Source organism: Labrus bergylta, chromosome 3, assembly GCF_963930695.1.
Source record: "Labrus bergylta chromosome 3, fLabBer1.1, whole genome shotgun sequence".
In the NCBI taxonomy this organism is placed as follows: Eukaryota; Metazoa; Chordata; class Actinopteri; order Labriformes; family Labridae; genus Labrus; species Labrus bergylta.
Genome location: NC_089197.1, coordinates 17,116,451 through 17,138,817, shown reverse-complemented (window position 1 = coordinate 17,138,817; position 22,367 = coordinate 17,116,451). Strand labels below are relative to the sequence as shown.

The 22,367-nt window shown below is 39.9% G+C and overlaps 1 protein-coding gene across 3 annotated transcripts in view; it reads right to left on the bottom strand.

Annotated features, from left to right (window-relative positions):
- LOC109985509 (protein diaphanous homolog 3) overlaps positions 1-22,367 on the bottom strand; it is a 167,203-nt gene that overhangs the window by 44,241 nt on the left and 100,595 nt on the right. For 2 of the 3 annotated variants that reach the window (XM_065952839.1, XM_065952840.1), the window contains 3 exons: positions 14,608-14,743; positions 4,846-4,941; positions 4,121-4,183 (listed from right to left, as the gene is read on the bottom strand). In XM_065952839.1, the coding sequence (XP_065808911.1) occupies positions 4,121-4,183; positions 4,846-4,941; positions 14,608-14,743 (295 nt within the window). The remainder of the gene's footprint in view (positions 1-4,120; positions 4,184-4,845; positions 4,942-14,607; positions 14,744-22,367) is intronic. The other variant, XM_065952841.1, reaches the window with a different exon arrangement.

Here is a 22,367-nt window from a genome sequence, read left to right as displayed (position 1 = left end):
ATGCATGTATGCATGAGCGTGTATGCGTGAAAGTGGGGAGAGTGAACACTCAGTGTCCAGGAACAGAAGCTCTTTGGCAATAATCTGTCACTTTAATGAAAAACTCACGGGCCGTACCTGATGGCTGGATGATATATTATGACCAAATGCAGATAAATCAGCAACTTCTACAGTCTCAATTTTGAAACAATGACGTGTGGCATTAATTCAAAAAGATCTTGGGAGGAGCGTGTCTGTGCTTCTCTTTTTATCTTGGGCCCACTGAAATGATTTAATAACCCTTTCCCTTTTTTTTGCTTAGGACATGTCTGGGGGAAAGTAATGAGGAAATCAAGTAGAGGCAAAACAAAGCAAAACAAAATAAAAATAAAAAGCAGACTGAGGAACTTTGGAAGGATGGGAAGCTTTCTCCCATAATTGACATTGATATGAAGAGACAGAAATGTTGAAGAGGGATGAGAAGCACACACACGCAATCTGCAGGATACAGTAGCCTCCAGAAAAATCCTCAAATCACAGTCTATAAAGAGGCCCACCAAAAAGGGCGAGCATCTAAAATACTGTGGCTAACTCTCATTGCTGCACCCCCCCCCCCACACACACACACACTCACATGTGAGCACAGGGGAAAAACAGCGATGGTAGGAAACAATCTCTTCTCTTTTTTACTACAACTTTTTTTTTTTTACTTTGACGCCAACTTCAAACTTTCCCCAGTTTCATCCTTATGATCTTTTGCAGTGCGGCCTCTAAAAGAAATAGTGGGTTGTCTCTCTAATAAAGCCTGTTCTTCCTCCATTCACACCTTTATTCCAAAATCATCTTTAAGTTAGAAAAAAACAGAGCACAGAACACCTCCAATGACGAGAGCATTTCTTTGAAGCTTTAATCCTTAATGCTTCAAGTACAGGTAAGAAAAACTGTGTTTCCATTTGGTAAAGCGGTTCAATGACTTTGTGAAGTGACCTTTACATCAATTTCAAGCACTAGTTCAAAGCTTTATCATCCATGACAATTGATAGGTCAGTTTTACTAAATAAATCTGGGGTAATTGCTCCTAAAGACAGAGACATCTAAATATTTGCAGATCCTGTTCTTCTGCACTCTCTCACATAATCGATCAAGGACGCTGTGTTATGTACATACTGTACTCTCAAAGAGCAACTCTGGCTTGTGCAGTCTCATACACTTGGTAGCTCTTTTCTGTCAAACAAAGTGATATAAGGGGAAAAAAACAACATAGGTGCAGTTATGTTTGCCCCCTAAACACATAATTCTCACACCGATATGAGAGGCTGTGGCGAGGGCTTGCCGAAACAGCTGAAATGACCAGACAGTGCCTGAAGAGATGTTTTCAGAAGGACACATTTAAAAAAGCTATGGATGCTTTATAGATTCAATTTGCAGATTCAAGTCTCTTACACCTGTGTGGCTAACCACCATCGATCCATTATTCTGCGGAGCCCAATCCAATTTAGAGTGTCGAGGAGCCCCAGAGCCCCGCAGCCTTATCCTAACCCAGGCCACAGCCGCCACAAAGCCTGCTTACCTTCATCCCCTGAAGTCTGCGGGTGTGTCTGTGTACTTCTATGTGTTTGTGTGTGCTGAGGAAGACTGCAGACCAAGCTAAACACCTTAGCTGCTGGCTCATGTTAAAGTGTGTTGAGCCAATTTAGTTGTTGGGGTAGTGGAGGAGAGAAAGCTAGAGAAAATGAAGGGAACCAAGGCCAGGGTGCCAACTTTAAAGAAGAGAGTAGAAGAAAAGCCAGGGGAAAGATGAGAAAAGCAGGGAACAATTTGCATCCATTGATGAGCAAAAAACTGGAGTAGACTGCAAGGAATCTTTAATCCTATTTTCTGTTACGTGGCAATCACTCTCACCATGACTACCAAGCACTATAGCCATAATCAAACTACCGCACAGTCTCATCAAAGTCTTGGAGAGCAGAATCCATCAGCCATTGGATTTGTTTCTGCAGACAACAGACTGGTGCACTTCAGGATCCCCTGGTGTGAAAGCTTAATGGCACCACGCATTTCCACATTGACCATTCAAATCTCTCCCTTTCACCACTAATTACGGTATCTTCTCCCGCAGATGTTTTAGTTTTAATTCTCTTTGCTGCTCCAATGGACTGCAGCAGCACCCTAGAGATCAATTATTTAAGGGTATTTAAAAGTGTGTGAAAAGGAGATGGCACGGTGGTGTGAAACTGAAAGCAGCTGGTTAAGTGCTAGCGCTGTGGTCTAAACTTCATCACCTCACAAATAAATAGAGAGCATCCTGTGGGTTCTGATCACTCTAGCTCCTAAACCCAGGGAAATGCATGCCTAGATCACCGTAGAAGAAAAGTAGGGAAGAAAAGAAATGGCTGAGAAGGGTTGAGGCGGAGGAGGAGACTCCTTACCAATAACAGGCAATTATGTTTAGGGAGGGCCATCGTCAGGCCATGAGAGTATAGAAGAAGACAGCAGGGATATGGGATGGTAGGGAAATGAGGAGGAGTATTATTTAGGAGGCAGATGGCAGAGAGGGGGAAATTAAGATGAATGGGTACTGAGAGGGCTGAGCTGGTGCTGGGGCTGGGCAGAGAAAAGTAATTAGCTGTGTTTGCTCTGGGAGGCTGGCAGTGAGTATGATGCCTGCAGTGACAGGCTAAAGCCACGAGCTGTATTAGTCAACAAAGCCATGTCTGAACTTGCCAGCAGGAGGCAGCAGGGCCAGAAACCTTCCAAGACCTTCTTACCTGTTCAACACACCATGGGGTGTTTTCACAACATGGACACTGAGCAGCAGCCCGACAATTTCCTTTTTCCTCTAATCCCCTGTTAATACAACACAGCTCTGGCTTGTTCTTTCTTATACTTACTGACTCCCTCACACACACACAAACACACACACACACACACACACACACACACAAGCAGCATCTGAGTCCAATTTTCTATTTCTCCCACATTATTCCTTAGTTTCATCCTTACAAACTGGATCCATCTCTCTTCCTCACACCATTTCTCTCCATTTCTTCTGCTGCAACCACCTCTATCCGTCTCTTTCCACCCACCCCGTATATCTCCCTCCCCCTCGTCCCTTTCCAATCTAATTTCAGATAAGTCATAGCAGAACAACAGTGCAAGGCCCTTTATCATTGCCATCAATGATGTGGGTGGATTGAGCGTGAATAATTTTATTCATGTGTTCCTGTGCCTAGCCCACTGGGATTCTAATTACAAGCAATAAGAGGTAATAGGGTTACAGTGTAATTTTTTAAGTGCCTTGGTAATGATTGTAGAAAACCTGTGACAAGGAAAGAAAGCTGTTTTTTTTTTTTTTTTTAATCAGCAACAGCTTAAAGCACAACATGTGCTCATAATTTTGAATGATATAGAATAACTCAATTTGGTATAATTATTATCATGTCAAATCTCTACAAGAACGTTATATAGTTTAAAAAATAACCCTTGCCATGTGAAACATTTAAAATGTATTTTGTTTATGATAACACAATGCTTGAAGGGCTGTAGGCTAAATGTGGCTTTTCACCAGAGCATTTGGCAATAAAAAAACAGAAAAAAGGATTCTCCCCCAAACTGGCAAAGACATTTGACTTGTACTGAATAAATTGTTGTGAAAGATTTCTTAAAATCCCTTTACATACATTTCTTAAAAATGTAAGACTCAAAAGCACAAGTTTGGACTCCAAATTCTGCAGTTACTGAGAAATTTAGGAACCTCGTGGCCACAAGAACAGCGCACGCACGCACGCACGCACGCACGCACGCACGCACGCACGCACGCACGCACGCACGCACGCACGCACACTTCATTCTAGGGCCAAACCCTACATCTTTCTAAGATTGCACATAGCACTGCCTCAAACTGTTTCAGCAATGGCCTTTCACACTTTCATACGGCACACACAAGGTCACAACAAGACAAAAGTATTGGACTGAAAAGGTCACTGAACACACATACAAAAGCAGGACATATGAACTGTCAAGGTGAATTTGCAATACATGCCAGAGAAGTTTTAGACTGATTTCAAACAACAGATCAGAGACAGAGCTGAGCATGCTTGTGGCTTAAGCTTTGCAGTTTTTTTTTCATGTTCAGCTTTACCATGGTTAACAGGCCTGAGGACCTGGCGGAATGAACCTGGACTGATCGTCTGCTGCTGGTTATCTGTAAGGAGGGTGGTGGACAAATATTTCCAACACAGTGGATGAATCAACAACAACATAAAAATCACAAGGAGGCATTCACTTGCTGAAGAATGGCTGTGAAGGGAAGTTAATTAATAAGAAATACTATGCTGAAGTGCACAGCTATCAACTGCCCCTGAAGTTCAATATACAATCAGTTAAATAATACGTAGTGATCACAGTTTATATTTTCAACATGTGGCTGTACTTGTAATTTTTCCATTTCCTGGAGATGGATTAAAGATTGCCAGAGAACAAAATAAGTTTGTATTTTCTTTTACTGAGATTCAAACATCAAACAGTTGTAGTAATGTTGTCAGGCTGAGGATTCTCTGGCATTGTGCTGCTAGCAAGCATGTGTTCAAACAACAAATTAGTGTATTTTGGAAGTGACTGAGTACGGAGCCAAGGCATGAAAAACCGAGGATGAATTTAATTCACTCAGTGTTCAAAAACAAAACAAGGAAAATATGAAACCACTTGGCAGGTTATAAACTGGATTCATGGTGATTTCTGAACATCTGACCCGAATCAGAAAGTGTCTGAAAGAGTTGTTTTCTACAGACAATATTTGTATTTTTTTTCTTTTCATGTGTGTGACTTTGTTTGGTTATAATTGTAAGTTAAGGATATGAGACTCACCTCTGGGTCTCGGCGCTCTCTTCCTGCGGTCTCTGAATGCAGCACCTGACTGTAGGGCTTCCAGCAAACTATCCATCACACCTGTCTCATCATTCTCTGAAAAAACAACAGCAAAGACAAAGAATGAGAGAAGACAGGGGGGAGGCAAACAAACAAAATCAGAAAAGTTTCTTTTAGTGCTAAGGTTTGGCATACAGATTTAGAACTTACAGCGGCATAACACTTTATAGTCACTAATCATGTTAGATAAAAATCCTCTAACAAGCACATTCTATGCCACATGCAGAGGCTACAGCTCTATAGTGAATTCAAGGCCACGCTGTAAACGCTACACTGTCAAATACTCAAACCTGGGAATATTTATTGCAGAATATATTTGACTCAAAATAACAATTCCTTTTGTGTAGAAGCAGAGGACATATCAGAATACAAATACAGGTATAAGGTAAGAGCGAGAAGCTTTGCAGATATGACATGTTAATCATGGCCTGAGTTGGCACAACAGAAAACCGTTGGCCCTGACACCTGTGGCAGAATGATGGACCTGGCTAGTGATTTGCAGTGAAAACAGCCTCCAGTAGATTGAAAGGAAAAAAGAAAGCAGGTATATGGGGATGTCAGGGAGAACACATACTGTCGAAAAAAGTTCATCCTATACCGGTAGTTGTCATGCTAATGTCTGTGCGTGGGTGTTTTCTTTTTTCCACACGCTTTCAGTTTTGCCAATAAAATGTACAAATAAGTCTTTGTAGATTGCTGACTCGAGGAGGGGATCGACCTCTGGCCCCTTACAGAAGTTCAGTTCCATAACTGAACATTAGAAGCTAAACACAAGACAAAAACAGTGGTGATTTAATAATCATGGACTGTGGCATGCCCTCCATATGTTGCCTATCAGTTTCACTTCGTGTAAGGTTGTGTGTTCTTTAAAAATGATCTACTTATTCTAAATTATGAAGAAGAAGAAAAAAATGTATGTTAGTCGCCAACTTTTTCCTTCCATAAGTGAGAGAGTACTCTCGCTGGGTGAAGTCAGCGAGTCAACTCACTATTGCAAGTCGGATCTGTGTGAACATGTTTCAGCAAGTAATCATAACAACCTCTGCACTACAGTCACATGTTAGATGCTCTGTATTGTACTCCTTTCACTTGAATTCAATTATATAAAATTTGAAAGGGGGGATACGGTTAAAAAAAGTTCCAATACAGAAAAAGTGTTTCTATTTAAACATATGCTAACAAAGACAGTGTTGGACTGTGAACGCACTCAATGATCAACCTCTGCAGCTTGTCCTTTCTTTTACCCTTCTCTCTTTCCATCTGACAGTCAGTTATTAGCCATTAACTAGAACAGTACCCCACTGCATCATGGGGTTTGCAAACTGGTATTTTCATCCTCTTTCACACATACGGTACCATGCAGCTCCATGAGGGACTTTCTTCAGACTAATCAAAACTGTTGATTGGCTCCACAGTATATGGTTCTTTTACAGCAAACACTCCTCCACTGTGGAGCTCCTTATCGAGGGCAGAGGGTCCCCAGGGTGGTGGGCTGTGGTTGGAACCAACCCTCTACTGCCAAACATCAGCGGCAAACCCAGACATTCACAAAGAGTGGAGATATCATGGCCCACTTCCTTGCCTGCCTGGATCTCTGTTTACATTTGTTTTGCTTTTCATTCACAGCAGTTGCTCTCCTCCTCTGGCTGATATGTGCCCAGTTCTTCATCATTACACAGAGCAGAGAGGCAGCAAGAATTTCTGAGTAATACCAATGCTCCTCAACGCTCAAATTTGTCTCCTCTGCTGTGGCAATTCATCATAGGCTGCAAGCTTTACATTCTCTACAGCACATACACAAAAATACAGATAGAACGCAGGAAAACCAGTCAAAACAACCGATACATCTATCACAACCTGCAGTCTGGAGCCTTCATGTGTAGTACTACGTTTGACTCCAACTCACAAGAACATGAAACAGTTTGTGTGCCTCAGGAGGAGAGGAAAAAAAACCCACTCAGATCTCATGCCTCAGGAATATATGGTAGCAAAAACAGTCCAATTTTACACATCAATCAGGGGAGACTCAGACATATGGAGTTAGATCAGTCTCGATATTCACAAATGCACACAGAAGGATTCACAAATGTATTTCAATGCACACACAAATATATTTCATTCTCTATAAATGTAAAACAAATCCACAAAAACAGCTTTCCATATATAGTACGAAATTCACAGAGACTATTTGTGCCGGTCAGATTAAAGATGACTTAATCAGATTGTCTGATAGCTAGGCTAATCGCTGTATGCGCAGATGCAACGCTAAAGTGATCACATTAAATCACCCTTGAATCTACGCTACTGTGATTGGCTGAATAGGAAGGAGACATCTGACTGGCTACAGACATTTTCCTGCTGGAAAAAAAATGCATTTGTGAATCTAACCACGGCAGGGGAGTCTCAAAAATCCCACACACAAATGCAATGAGGTTCACAAATGACAAACAGTTTGTAAATGCAGACTGAACAGTTTATATATTTGTGGATTTCTATTACATATATACAAAACTATAAATATTTTGGTGTGAACCAGAAATACATTTGTCAATCTTGGATTCACAATCGTGGATTTGTTTATATGGAATGAAATATATTTGTGTGTGCACTGAAATACATTTCTGAATCCTTCTGTGTGCATTTGTGAATAGTGAGACTGATCTAACTCCATACAGACAGGCTAAGACAAAAAAACAGCTTTATACAACGTAGACAAGAGGTGCTTTCCGACAGCCTAACACTGAAAATCATAACACATATTTATATACTGACACCCACATACTCGCAAACTTAGAGAGAGAGAGAGATCACAGACATGTCACATGGTTAGTAATGGAGGAGGAACACATGGCAGTAGAATATTAGTCAAGCCAGTAGCTGTGAAATGGGTTTGAGACAGTCATTCAGCTTGTGAAAGGTGGTGTTGAGGAGGATATGGCGAGAGAACAAAGACGAGCGAGAGGAACGGGACAGTGAGGAGTGGTATCCCAGCTTTGGCAGTAGAGCTGCTGATTGGTTGCTTTGATGTGCACAATTCGCCTGCCTATTTCTATTCCACTGCATCTGGGATCAGAGCTCTTATGACAGGTGTGCAATGTGCACAGAGGCTTTTTGCTTTAACTTTCACAACAAAAAAGAAGAAGACACTCTCACACGCTAGTCTAGGCCTTACTGATGTCTATTTTAAGAAAAGTAAGAGTGTCTACCATGTGTTCACATCTTTTTCACGGCAGCTCCGCAGTAAGCTCCGAGTGCAACAATTCAGTAGTGAAAAGAAAGCAGGAACTCAGCCAAATGTCCTCTCCTGTGCAGGTTTAAGATTAAATGTCCCTTTAGTTTGGAAAAATGGACAGAAAACTGGTATAAATGATGACATGCAAGTGTGCAAGTCAGATCAACAAGAAGATAAAGACAGAAAGATGTTTACTCTACCCAAAAAAAGAATAGTGAACTCTGGCAGGGGAATCAAGACAGAGTTGAACTTCCATCACAGGGAAACAACTATAGTGATCTGTATAGTCTGTAGTGAAACTTCAATCACCATCTATTTAATCAGAGCATGTTCAGCCTGGCGTTTTCTATTGTCTGGACGTGCAGCCTATCTGTGTTTCAATGTCTCCCCTCTATTCAGACCCAAACTAATGCCTCCCGCCACTTCACTCCACAGGATGTGGCACTTATCATCAGAACAATGACCCAATCTGAGCAGTGTGTAGCAGAGGTGGGCCGGGGCATGGCAAGAAATAGGGTCAATTGAACCGGGATAGGAAAAGCTAAGGAGAGTAAATCACATGTCTGAGTACGATGAATGCAGGTCGACCACTGTGTTCCCTTGGACACTCAGAAGGCAAACGGTGCAATAAGGCTAGTCAGCTCCTTTTCTCTCTCTATTGAATACCCTGTGTTCCACTTTACTGATAATTTAAACCGGCAAGTAGCCAAGCCATTTTCTGGAAGATGAACAGGGATGGACAAATGACAGCAACGCATCATCACCAGCTAATAAATATTGTTATAGGTCATTATTGATTTGCATCCTCGACAAAGCTGAAGTAAGGTAGAGTAAATCACTTCACTGATGTTTGTGTTGATACTTTTCTTGTAATATATAATTTCCCTTTTCTTCTATGACTTGACGTGTAGTTGAAAAATGTTTTTTAAAAATGGAATAAATGAACCAAAGTCAGCCAGTCTTTAGAACAATTTAACTCATGGACATGCAAAATATGATGATGCGAGGTCACATGACAATTTTGCTTTCTAGTAGGAAGTCACGTGTGGAAAAGGTAGTGACTCAATGTACATCAGCAATCAGTTTAAGTCAGTCACACTACATTTGACCGGTTAAAGTTTTAAAGCTCCATCGCATGATAAGTATATCATGCAAAAACAGGGTGAAACAGTTTTGTAATGTGAGTCATGATGGGCAAATGAAACTGTGACAGAATGGGATAAAGTCTGTGATTTAATTCAGTCCAAGACACGTCTGCCATGATGAATGAATAGGGCCAGAAGTGCCTTTGGTACAGGCCTACACGGCACACAAAGTAGCCAACAACAAGAAATAGTGGTTAGTTTAAGTTTATAGTATATAGAAGTGTTTGCACTAAATTTCATCAAACTGATTTAAGCATTTGTTTGACAGTTCAGTTATTATCAAAACTGTATACAATATGTTGTTTCATGTCTATGATAAGAATGTGGGAGGGGCATATAATATATATTTCTGCCTTTTAATAAGGCAGTTTTTTCTTACCACTGTAACTTTTGCTGCTTTGCTAAAGTGCTCATGATGGATAGGCCGGATCTTTGTAATATAGCAATAAGTAAGGTATTTTACCTGCTTTTTGTAACATAACAATGAGTAAGGTATTTTACCTGCTTTTTGTAACATAATGAGTAAGGTCTATTACCTGCTTTATGTAACATAACAATGAGTAAGGTCTTTTTACCTGCTCTTTTGTAATGTTAAAAGACTAAGAGTAAGGTATTTTACCTGCTTTTTGTAAAGTGTCTCGAGATAAGACTTATGAGTTGACGCTATACAAATAAAAATTGATTGATTGATTGATTGATAAGATTTTTCTCCTTTCTCCTCTCTTTTTCATTCATGATTTGAGATTGTATTTTTTGTATTGCATTGTTTGTTTATTTGGACAATGAATGAAATTAACGTATATAAATCAATCTTACGACAAACTGCAGGTGTGTGTGGTCTCCCGGTCTAGCCAAGTTGTCTAGTGTGAGTTTGGAGGATTATAATATTAACAATTGGTTGAAACTGTCCTTCTGTCTGTGGTATCTCACACACTGAAAATCGGTTAAGATTTGAAAATCGTCTGGTGGGTAGCCAGCTGCAAGCTGGTCATACACACTAGATATGAGAGGAAAATCACAACATTAAGCACTGACAAATAATAACAAAGTAACAGCATCCATCTATATAAATAACAAACTAGCAAGCACCATTACAATATCAATGCATGATACTGAGGACATAACATTGTTTAGGCAAGGCAAGTTTGCCCTCAGCATCTAAGAACTATCTCATGAGAACATACGGTATCTCATAGGAGCTACGGCTTAGACAAATGATTTCTCTCTCTCTCTCTCTCTCTCTCTCTCTCTCTCTCTCTCTCTCTCATGCCCCTCCTATGTTTTTAGCATCTTTGCATGCAGAGATGCATCTCTTGCTGTTCTTCTATTTGACGTCTTAATAGTTTATTGCTTGTAGCCATGTAGGGAATGTTAAATAAAGCTCTGATGTGTAATTTGTCGCTCCACAAACATTCTCGCTCCCGGCCTACCCTGGGAGTTAATGCAAAAGATTTGTCATACACAAGCCAGGCACAGCTAGATGAGGAGGAAAAAACACCTATTCAATCTGAATTTCAATCTCCATAGGGCGGTATGCAAATGCATGCAAGCTGATGCTCTCTTTCTCTCTGACTGCCAGAAAAGCACAGTGCAGCTGATGAAACTGGGCTGCATATTATATTATTGGTAGAAGCCCAGTCTGTGGCAGGTAAAGAGACAGAGGGAAATGAGATGGAAACTGGGAGTATCTTGCATTTGGAGAATACGTAAATAGGCAAGCTAGAACCCTTCTGAATGCAGATACCTGTAGAAGGTAAAGAAACTAAAACCCATTTTGATCATTTCCTCCAGGAATCCCTCCCTCCCCTTTCTCCCCTTGTCTCTCATTGCTGTGCCCTTCAGCATAATGTGGATGTGCAACCTCTCTGGGGCTTTTTAGGGAATTGATGGATAATCAGATGATTACACAGAAAATCTCCATTGAGGACAATCCTCCCTGACAAACAAAGAGAAAGCTCTTTAGTTAATAAATAGGCTGAGAGACAGACAGAGTGAGAGAGTGTGAGAGAGAGTGAATAAATCCTGTCCTGGGTTGGCAGCACAATGCCAAATCTCTATCACATATTCATTTCATCCCAACAATCTGTGTGTATGTGTAAGTGTGTGTGTGCGTGTGCGTGTGCGTGTGTGTGCGTGCATTTGTCATTCATTGCCAGAAACATCACTTCTTGGGGGTGTCACTGAGTTTGCCTTTAGCTTTATCTTAATTTGAGCGTAGCTAAATAAATTTCAAGCTCTGGGCATATTTGTTTAAGCCTTTCTGACAAAATTTGGCTGATGTTTGTTCTTAGGATTTTCTTATTTCTGAACTACTTTTCTGAAATAGAAAAAGTTTGCAGTAAAACACAACACAACACTTACCCACACACTTGGAAAAGAACTCCAAGCTGTCAATCGAGCATGCTTCAAACTAAACATGCAACAGTCATTCAAACTGGACAAAAACATTCAGTACCAGTTCCGAATAAAGCATTTACCTTGTTGATGTACAAACAAGCTGATTTAATTGAAGATATAACATGAAACACCAAATTCTTGGTTGAATAAAAATTCAACCCCACTAATGGAAAGTTTGAGGCAGCAATCACAGCTATGAGAACACAGTAATGACTTATTATTATTATTATCTGAACACTTGCTAAGGCTCTGTCCCATGTCATCGGTGAGTGAACAGCATGCCCTACCATACATGCTTGATTTTGATTGAAGTATGAATTCTGATTTGCCACTTCAAGCCAAGTGTGTAGGGTTTTTTTTCTTTCTTTTTGGAGAATTTCTTTACACTGCATCCATTTAACCCTCTTTGTTTAGAAACCTTCAAAGGCCTTCGGCTGAGAAGCAGCCCTACTGCACAGTGCTGCCACCAATGTGCGGTGTGCTTCAGGCTGTGGATTGGTATGTTTCTGCTCATGTGTGGAGTTTGGCATTGGCGCCTCTTACTTTCCCATGCAAACACACAGACACTTCTGTATTATAGACACATCATTATGCATAACTGGTGCCAAGCTTTTATTTGAGTTTGTTTTGCATACCCTATTTCTGGTATTCTCAGATAACCACTTGAAGGCAAAGTGTGAGATATAGCTCTTAACCTGCCCATGAATGAAGTTCACTCATTTCCAGTTGATATGACCCTTCATTTTGGATGAGGGCATACTTGTAAAACTTTGGGCCATGTGTGGCAAATGGTGAAAAGTGAGGAGGTCCAGGCCATAGCAAAGGGCTTATGAAGGCCTTTATAATGCTTGAGCCAAGTGAGGCCTCAATTTGGCAACATAGGATGCCCACAGCAGTACTTTGGCCTGGATGGAGCATGGTGGTTCTCTACTTGCACTCTAACATCTACAGGAGTGCTACAGTGGCTGGCATAGTCATGTTCACCATAGATGCTGGAGCAGTGCTTGGACTGCCAAGCTCAACTGCTTTGCCAGCCTTGGCTTTGGCAATGGAAATGGGTCTGCAGGCTGCACTGTTGAACAAGTTTCTGGCACCAGAGCTGCTCGAAAGGGGTAGGAAAAAACAGACAAGAAAAAAACAACAACTGGCAGTTTGAGCCAGATGCTCTGGCATAAGGTAAACATTGCCTCTTTCACAACTACATTTGAACCTGCTTGGTAAATAGTTTTATCATTTTAGCTACTTTGCCCCTGAGGGCCACAACAGAAAAGTGTTTGAAAATGGTTATAAGTAGAGGTCTTTACAAAAACTCCTTTAACATCAATTTACAATATGCAAGCATGCGTTCAGCCACCAAGTTTCACAGCACATAACACCCTGCAGCTGCATAGGCAGAGTTGAAATCCCAGCTCCATCTATCAATACAGGATGTAAAGAGTAAACCACATATTCAGCAAAGAAGAACATCAAAAGAGACTCAACATGTTTTTGATAACCAAATGTGACATTTTCAAAGGGAAATTTTGGGTGGGCCAGTTCAAGTCTGACACATACCAGTCGCCCTTTTACTGTTGTCAGTAAAAAATGTGTTGATAGAAATGCCATAAAAGTGTTGTTTTTCTGCTCAAAATTCCTGAGATTTTTCAAGGTAAGCAACATGAGTGAACACAAATAGCCAATTTTTCCCATGTACAGCTGGTTGATGATGTGAATATGTCCAATTACATGTAGCATTGATAGGTAAACAAAAAACTGCCATTATGGTGTCGGATTCTAATGGTTTGTCTGCCATCTTTCATATCTGCAGTGTCTTTTTATGTCATGTCTTGCCTTCTCAGATATAGGGATGGGTATTGTTTCGATTTTATTGATTCCAGTTCCTACTCGGGTTTGTCTTTTTGAATGAGGGAATAAAGACTGTGAAAGGGACTTTCCTCCCTATTATTTATGAAAATAAACATTATGCTTCCTTGTAAACAATGGAAAAACATTTAAGCAGTTTTTGTAATATTATCGATGATTTTAGTTATTCTGTTAAATGTTTCTAATGTACCATGATGACAAAAACCAATGATGCATTTTGCATATCTTAAGGCTGCTGACTCAATAGTGACTAAGGAGTTTAACTCCTTCACAACAAATCTTGTCACTGCAGGGTGACGATCATGTTCACTGTGTACAAACTTTGGCATAAAGTTCTATTTCACCCAAAACAACTCTCTGGATGAACCGTGGTTACAGAGGCTGTCCTTCAATCAGTTGACCTGTGTTAAAGGTCATTTAAGCAATCAGCTATCCTTTTAAAGTGTTTCGTAGCAATCAATTGAAAACCTTACAATCCTGACAAGAACTGTTCCGGAGTCAGCCCAGTGCTCTGACCTCCAAAGAAGGTCATCCTAAAATGAAAATTTAAGAGAGCATATCAACCCAATGTGAAAGTTGTCATCATATGACACGATAACACAACACAGAGGTTGTTATCATATTGTTTATGTCTTGTATGATCTGGGAAACTATGTGTGTGATAGAGAAAGTGTACAGAAATAATAAAGGTCTATAATTGTAATGGAGGTGACAAGGACTGAGCGACATCTCAAATCCTCTTTTAGGATTACACAATGGGTCATTTGAATTTTAAATGTCTTTGCATTTCAATGCTGTCCTTCATTATCCACATCTCCATCAATAAAAAGTCAAAAATGCTTTCTGTGTGGGGGTTTCTTTTCACAGACTGATCATGAGCAGTGAGGAAATAGGTGTCTCCTTTAATCCATTTAAATGGGACTTGTGTTTACTTGACAAATGGGTGTCATTGTCTTTCAATGATCTCTTACACCATTTGATCCCAAATTGATTAAGCACGCGGCTCCCTGTCAAGGGCTTAACAATGCAAGCATTGACAGGCAGAGCAGATTGAACAACCTCTACCTGCATTGACTTCCAGCAGCCTCCTCTTCTTCTGCTGCCTCTCCTGCTTCTCTCGCTCAGCCTTCTCCTTTGCCGCCCGTGCCCTCCTCTGCTTCTCCTCCGACTCCCTCCGCTTCAGATTCTCCTTCAGTGCTTGCTGTGGGGAGATAAAGAGAGAGTGAGAGAGAGAGAGAGAGAGAGAGAGAGAGAGAGAGAGAGAGAGAGAGAGAGAGAGAGAGAGCGAGAAAGAGGCAGAAAGAAAGAGAAAATGAGACGGATTGCTAAGTGGGGTTAATTACAGAAGTGTAGAGCCTGTCAAAGGCAGAGACAGCTGTCAAACCCCACAGACGTCTTTATCAAGCACCATTTAAGTCAGATGACGCTTCTGAGGTGCACAGCCGGCCTGTTTTTGACTTCAAACACACAAAGGAGAGACAGTTCCGTAAGAGTGATGGAAGAATGACCATAGGACATTGATAGAAACTTCAGATTTTTTTTTCCTCTTTCAAGCACATTTGAAAAATATGTATAATAATTCCTAATTTAAATAAATAAAAAGTAATATTTTACTTTTTTTTTCTCCTTAATACTCTATTTCAGGAGCTAAACACATCCCTGCTGGTAGGACTTCCTTTCAAAAGCAAACAATGCGTGGGGAAAATGTTATATGTTAAAAAAAGAAGTGATTCTTATACAGAGTAAAACGTATATGAAGCATCAAAGAGTGCAATAATGCATGCATCAAGTCACAGGGAGTGTCAGTGTGCGTAGGTGTTAGGGTCAACATGACAGCTTCGGCATCACCTGATGAGCTCTTTTTCCAGTCACTTAGCTATAGGTGATCTCAATGGCAATGTTAACAGCTATGCAATCTGGTTTGAACAACCCCAAAGTTCCGTTGTAATGTATTGTACAGTGAAAGCGAAGCTAAACACAGCTTACAGGTGCTAATGTGGGTGGATGTTGTTGGAAGTCAGTTTGCCAGAATCTGCTTACGTGAAACCAAAGTTAACCACTACATTAAAAATAAAGATTAGGGAGATTTTCTTGCATAACTTTTAAACCAAAACAGTATAATTCCATGAGGAATAAATTTGACATAAACGTCATATCAAATCTCCATTCAATTTCATTTTGGGGGAGATAATATAGTTTCCATCCTGTTACAATTAATTGAAAATAACTCCTTATGTTTCTCTTTTCTTGACATTGTGATGGTCACAATAATCTAAAGAAATTGTCATTCACTATCACTATTATGTAAGACCTCTCTATTCTTAAAGTACAACAATAACAACTTGGGATTGGGGAAACTGGCAGAAATATCTTTTAGTATTATCTATATTTGCAGAGCAAATAAGTAATCTCTAAACTAATCAAAAAGCATTGTTTATTCTATTTTACCTGTATATTGAGAATGATCTATTAAGTAGACGTTCTATTGTATATTAACCAGTGTGTGAAGAGGCTCTATAATCATAGTGTCATAGCGTTGTTAAACTCATACAATAGTGTCTATAGCTCAATAATGCCCCAGCTAAGAGACACACAGCATATGATTTAACAGAGTGCTAGCATGATTGCCATCCTGATCAATAGCCAGTCACTTAAAGCAAGCGAGTCTGGGCTTTTATCAAACACCCAACTCCTCCTCCTCGTCTCCCCTTCTATTGCGTTATTCACACAGCGCAGCTTGACAGGCAGGTCAGTAATAGAATACTAATGCCAAAGCCACACCAATGGATACACACAGAAAAACACTGTAGGAGAGCTGTGTAGTATGAGGCAAATTACAATGGCAAAATAAAAAGGGGCGGCCACCTATTGAGGCCCCACCGACAGCCTATAATCATGTCTGCATATGAGTGACCATTGTTGGAAATGAACTCAAATTCATAACATATTGGTGCTGTTGATTTAGCATCAACAAGACTCTTGAAAATCAGCGAGGAAGCACAGAAAAAAATACTAATAGTATGGTGTAACAGTATACAACATTAACCATTTGGCTCTACCTTAAATAGTATATTCCTGCGTCCTGTTTTCTCCATTGCCCAGCTCGCAGCCTTTATCATTCAAAACACTTTGTATGACTATTCCATGGTTGCTCTTTGTCTGCACACTCTGACCTTGATCTTTGACTGCAGAAAATCGTGTTTACTTATTCATAAACAGACCCACTTGGAAATTGTAGTTTGCCGACTGTGTAGCAGGCAAACAAAATGCATCTTTAAACACTCACTTAAAAGATAACAGCAGCAAATGACACTGATGTGTCCAACTCAGCAGGTTCACAGAAATTCACAAGAAGACAAGTGTGCTGAAGAAGGGACAAACTAAAGCTTCTACTTTTAAATGAAAGCAACTCCTCCACAAAATTAACTCGCATTTGATGGAATGAAAATGTCAGTTGCTTCTGGCAAGCACTGATTCACAAATGACTATATTCTTAATGGGTGTCCAATCTGGTAAATTACGGGCAGACAGAATGAGGAAAAAGAAAAGGCACGAACAAGAGTACTGACACATAATACATTTTCAATAATTAAGTGATCCCAGGTTACAAGCTAGACAGCTGTGATGGATGCCTAATATGAACTCAGACAAACTCTGACACTCCCTCTCCACCTCTCAATCAAGCACCTCTCTCATCAAATTCAATTACCAAAGTCGAAAGTAAACACAGTAACAACAAAACCAAGCTGTCGCTACCCTTAACAAAAACTAATTTCATACAGAAAGCAATTGAGTACAAGTCGACAACAACAGATTGTCGTTAGAAAAGTTGTTTACATACTTGTATGATTGGTTTTGTTTTTTATAAATATAAACCTTTGATGCAACTGACTTTCGAATTGATAAAGATAATAGTTAGGGCTGGTTCAGGCTTGGACAAGTCCCTAGTTATGCTGCCATAGGCCTTAGACTGCCGGGGGACCTGGCACAGTGAGATCCTGTCTCACCCTCTATGTCTGTAATTATTCATATCATATTACTGCGTGTCACTAACTTAGACTTAACTTGGTTAGATTTTACATTTGGCAAATAGATTTCAGATGGCTATCTGCCATGTGACATGGCAGATAACCATCATGTTAAAAAATATAGTGAGTTTTAAGCATGTATGTTGCAGCCGCAGCATCTTTTACACACACAGGTAACGCAGTTGAACAATGATCTGTACAGACAGACTGCTACTTCTGAACGGTCGGTTCAACTTTTCTCCATTCACTCTTCATGTCTGCATTCATCATGTATGTATCAGCTGGGGGTTGTGCATCCCACAGCTTGCTATAGTCTGCAAACTCATAGAAGATCAAAGTTATGCCGAGTTTTCCTAGAAGGATTTTTATATACTTGTAACCGCATATATCAATCTCATGGTAGCGATTGAGATAAATCAGGCTGGCAGATTGACTCTCTTTGGACCATGAATGTCATTCAATGAATGGTAGGTGGTTTCAATAATATAGCTATTCAGACCCAAAGAGGAAGTTTAAAAAAGGGAAAATTACTTCTTATCTTGAACCAGGACCCTTTACTGCTGCCAGCAGCCGCGGGAAGGCATTGATTAGTCAATAATGGGTCAATACAACAAGTGGGCCTGTTTAAGAGAGGATCAGTCTTAAACTTCACAAAGAGAAGAGAGCAGGGAAGATAGCAGCTTTAAGAACATAACATCCAAACATCCTTGTTAAATTGAAAATGATATGATCACAGCAAGTGCTAAAGGCCACACTGTCTACTGATATTGCAGAACCAATTAGCAAACTCATAATACAAGAACAAAGAAGTCGGTGTGGACATTAACTTAGTGCAGTAACTCAAAAAAGGTCATTTTGAGCAAAGTGGTTTTTCATCTCAATACAACTTCTAGGAAATAATTATCTTAATTCTGAAAAAATAATGAAAACTGAAGGAACGTAGATTTTGAGAGCAAGTGACGGAAAGCCTGAAACGACAAAAAGATGAAGAGTCATGTGATTTTTTTTTTTTGCAATCTGACAAAGCATTCATTTTTACTGTGATGTCTAGCTGAAGGAGAGAAAGAGGTAGAGAGAAAGAGAGAGCAGGAGTGAGAGAGAACCAGCTCTCAGAGGAAATTGCCCTCCGCTCTCCTTCATCACTGCAGGTCTGCTTCTCCCTCCTCCTCTCCTGGATGTCCGCCATTAGACACGCTCAATTGGATTCCTGTCAGATGTGCGGCCTCGCCCTGGGTCTCCTTCCTACGGGTGACTGAGCATGCTGTATGTGTGTGTGTGTGTACGAGTGTGTGTACCTATTTTTTTGTGTGTGAAAAAGCTAAGCAGCTTCCCCTATAAAAAAAAAATCGCCAATACAAAATGACATACGCACACAAACACACACACACACACACACACATTCCCATGCAACATACACACAGTTCAAGGCTCAGTTGGCTTCAGGCAGAGGTCTGGAGACAGCACGCTACTATTAGCATGGGCCTTGGCACAGCAGGGTAAATGCTGACACAGATTTGACCGAGAGGTTACGCTGCTGAGATTTACTGTATGCCTACGTTCATTGACCTAGCCTTGGCTTCTTCCTAGATATGTCTGCGTGATGTGAGCATTTGAACGAATTGCTGAGGGTGTAAGCTGCTTACACCTTGACCTATCACAGGGGAATGAATAGCTACCTTGGGAGTTTTGACCATATAACGCAGGTCTTTATAACACTTGGCTTGTTCACCTTTCACTGGCTGAGTCATTAACTGTTATGTTTGGGAGGAACATAAAAGCTGCTACAAAACTCCAGCTGACCCATGGAGCTCAAATGAAATGGATTCTAGCCATGATATCAAACCCTATCATGCCCATAACATGTGGTATATTTTTTCTCATAAAACTTAACTGGCATTAAATTAATGCATGAAACATATTGAGGTCTTTTATCACCCCGCTCTCGGTTTGATCCATGTCCAAACACAGCCAGGAGAAAATGGGGTATTTGCCGTTGGAGTGAGCAAAACAATCACAGCACAGATATGTCATGGGATCAATAGTACAGGTGAAAAAAGGAACAGCCAGGCTAAAAGCAAAGCATTTGGGAGCCTTTCTTTTGTCACTGCCTGTGTGTTTCTTTGAGCCTGTGAAGGAGGTGTAGATGCTGTAGTTCCTTTAGGGCTTGGCACACACAGCAGCTAGCAGGATATTTGACAACTAGATGTGAGGACATTCTGTTAAATCAGAAAGTAAGAGGACAAATCACTTTTTTTGTTCCATATTAGCATACGTACATACATACATAGTACATGCAATTTTAGGTAAATGTGAAAAGTGGACACCATTTAGGAGCTTAGACCTTGCAAGGAGCTGACTTAAAGTTGGGATATTAAGCAAAGAGTGAAGCCATTTTATAAGTTGCAAACTTAATCAGTTCTTCAATTGGATTCCTACTAATAACATAAGATGGGAATTTACAGTCATCTAAATACTCGAGTATCACATTATGAACAAGTACGTGAGTACTCCCTGTGTTTTTCTTTACCATAAAAAATGGAAAATTATATAATCTAACCTCCAATATTTTATTTTGTTTAGATATCAGTTTATCTGGACACAAGGCTAATCTCCTTCTCTCCGTATCACAATGGCGTGTGCTGTGTGCAAATGATGCAAAGTTACTTTACATGTTGTCTGTCTTTACTGGTTTCTCCTTATGATTGTTTTGCATGCTGTTAAACATCAGACTCGTATTTCTATAAAATACAAGTTTTTTGTGCGTGCTCTTGCATTTTGGAGTAATATGTCCCTAGAGAGGTACCATAGCTGTTGCTATAATCCAGCTCACTGTGCACATGTGTGAATATTAAATAAAGATGAAGATGTGGCTGGAGAAGTTACTCCTCAAGTACTCAAACTGTTAAAATGGCTTAAAAAATGCTAGAGAACACCAAAACAAATGAATTAACAGCAAACGTGCTGAAAAAAAGAGAAATGGTCAAAAGAAAAACAACAAGTGCAATAGAAAATAATGCATATTCAAGTCAACCCTGCAGAAGTTATTCAGGCCCCAGGGGTGAGCGCAAAGTGGAACAGCTTGATTTTTGGCCGTGAGAGAGAACCAGATGAGAGTTGTTGTTTTTATGAAGTGGGTGGAAAGTAAAAAAGACTTCTTACCTTTTTATGTTTGCCTCATTATGCAACATTTCTTCCTGCTTTATAAGTAACGCCCTCTCATCTGTTCTGTTTCTCAGGCCTAAGAGGGCTGTTTGTTACACTTCTCTACTACTCGAGAGGTCGAGAGTACTTCCGTTGTGTTGACCTGATAGGCAGCATTTTTATGTCATATTTGACTTTAGGTTTAGATTTTGTGTTATGAGACCAAGAGAAAAATTTCAGTATCACTAATAAAAAGATGAAGTTTAATGGCAATGAAAATTTGGGCTGCAACTAACAACAATCTTAATTATTGATCCTAGTGATGCAACTATTCAGTCAGCCCACGATTCCATACATACCTCTGCTTTTGAGACATGGTTTTCAGTTGGATTTGGACAGCCCGGCCGTTAGTGTTACTGTTATTCCAATCTTTGGAATTTTTGGGCAAATTTCAAAAGAATTAAGGAAAAAAAGCATTTATTTTATTCCAAAACTATTTATTTATTTTTCACTTTCCTGGTGTATGTGGTATAGTCTCAGTGAAAAGTTTAAGTGTTTAAGTAGTGCCTTATGTAGACCCTATCCCCACAGCTCGCCATGTCAAAGTAATGTGTGAAATCTGACACCAGTGCTATCAGCATCCGACAACTTTGGCGCATAGTGATTGGATATTCATTTGGGGGGAGGGGTTCCCTCATCCCGCGCATGGACTCACAGGCACACACAAACAGAGCTAATTCAGAGAGAAATACGATACATGGAAGCTTGTTGTATGCAATTCACACCGTGGATGCCATACCAAACATAGAGTATTGATTCATTGGTCAATTTTTCTCCCCGATCAATTGATGAATCCGCTTTTTTTTTTAAACTGTTGTTAGTTCTAGCCCTTTATTCAAAAAAACACACACACACACACACACACACACACACACACACACACACACACACACACACACACAGATGTACAAGCAACAACAGGTTATGTTTTAAATGTCCTGGTGCTGTTGTATGAAAAATGTGAAATTATAAAGAATTATTTTTAAAGTATTAATGACAGACTAAAATGTAACGGGCTTTGCTACATCAAAAAGCTTAAACAGGCCATGGACTAACATTGTAATACAAATATGCTCTATAACATGTGTAAAAGTTTTATTTTACCTCACTCCTCACTCATATTTGTAGAAACTTTAAGATCACACTGATGACAATACTTTGAATTGAGGATTTTTACTTGTAGTTGGGTTCTGAATTCTTCATTTTATCTTCAGTTGTATTAGTATTTTTAAATGTTATTTTTGTTTTGTTTCATTTGCCTTCCTTTCACTCCTCTGATTTCTTTGTGAAGCACTTTGTAACTGTGTTAATAAAGTACTATATGAACAAAGTGTATTATTATTTAGTATACATTTTTGTTGTTTTATTTGTTTTTTTAACAGGGACACATGCAATGAACTTTGCTTCATTTGTAAAATACAAAAGTAGATGCCATGCATAGAGGTTTCTAGCCGTGCCTAATTTGCAAACCCTGTCCCCGGCTTGTCTTGAAGTATTATTTATTTTCATTCAATGACTTTCACAGTGAGTAGTTTTACAACGACCACCCGTGAAATAGTCTACATTTTAGAACAGAGGAGCTATAGAGTTCACCTA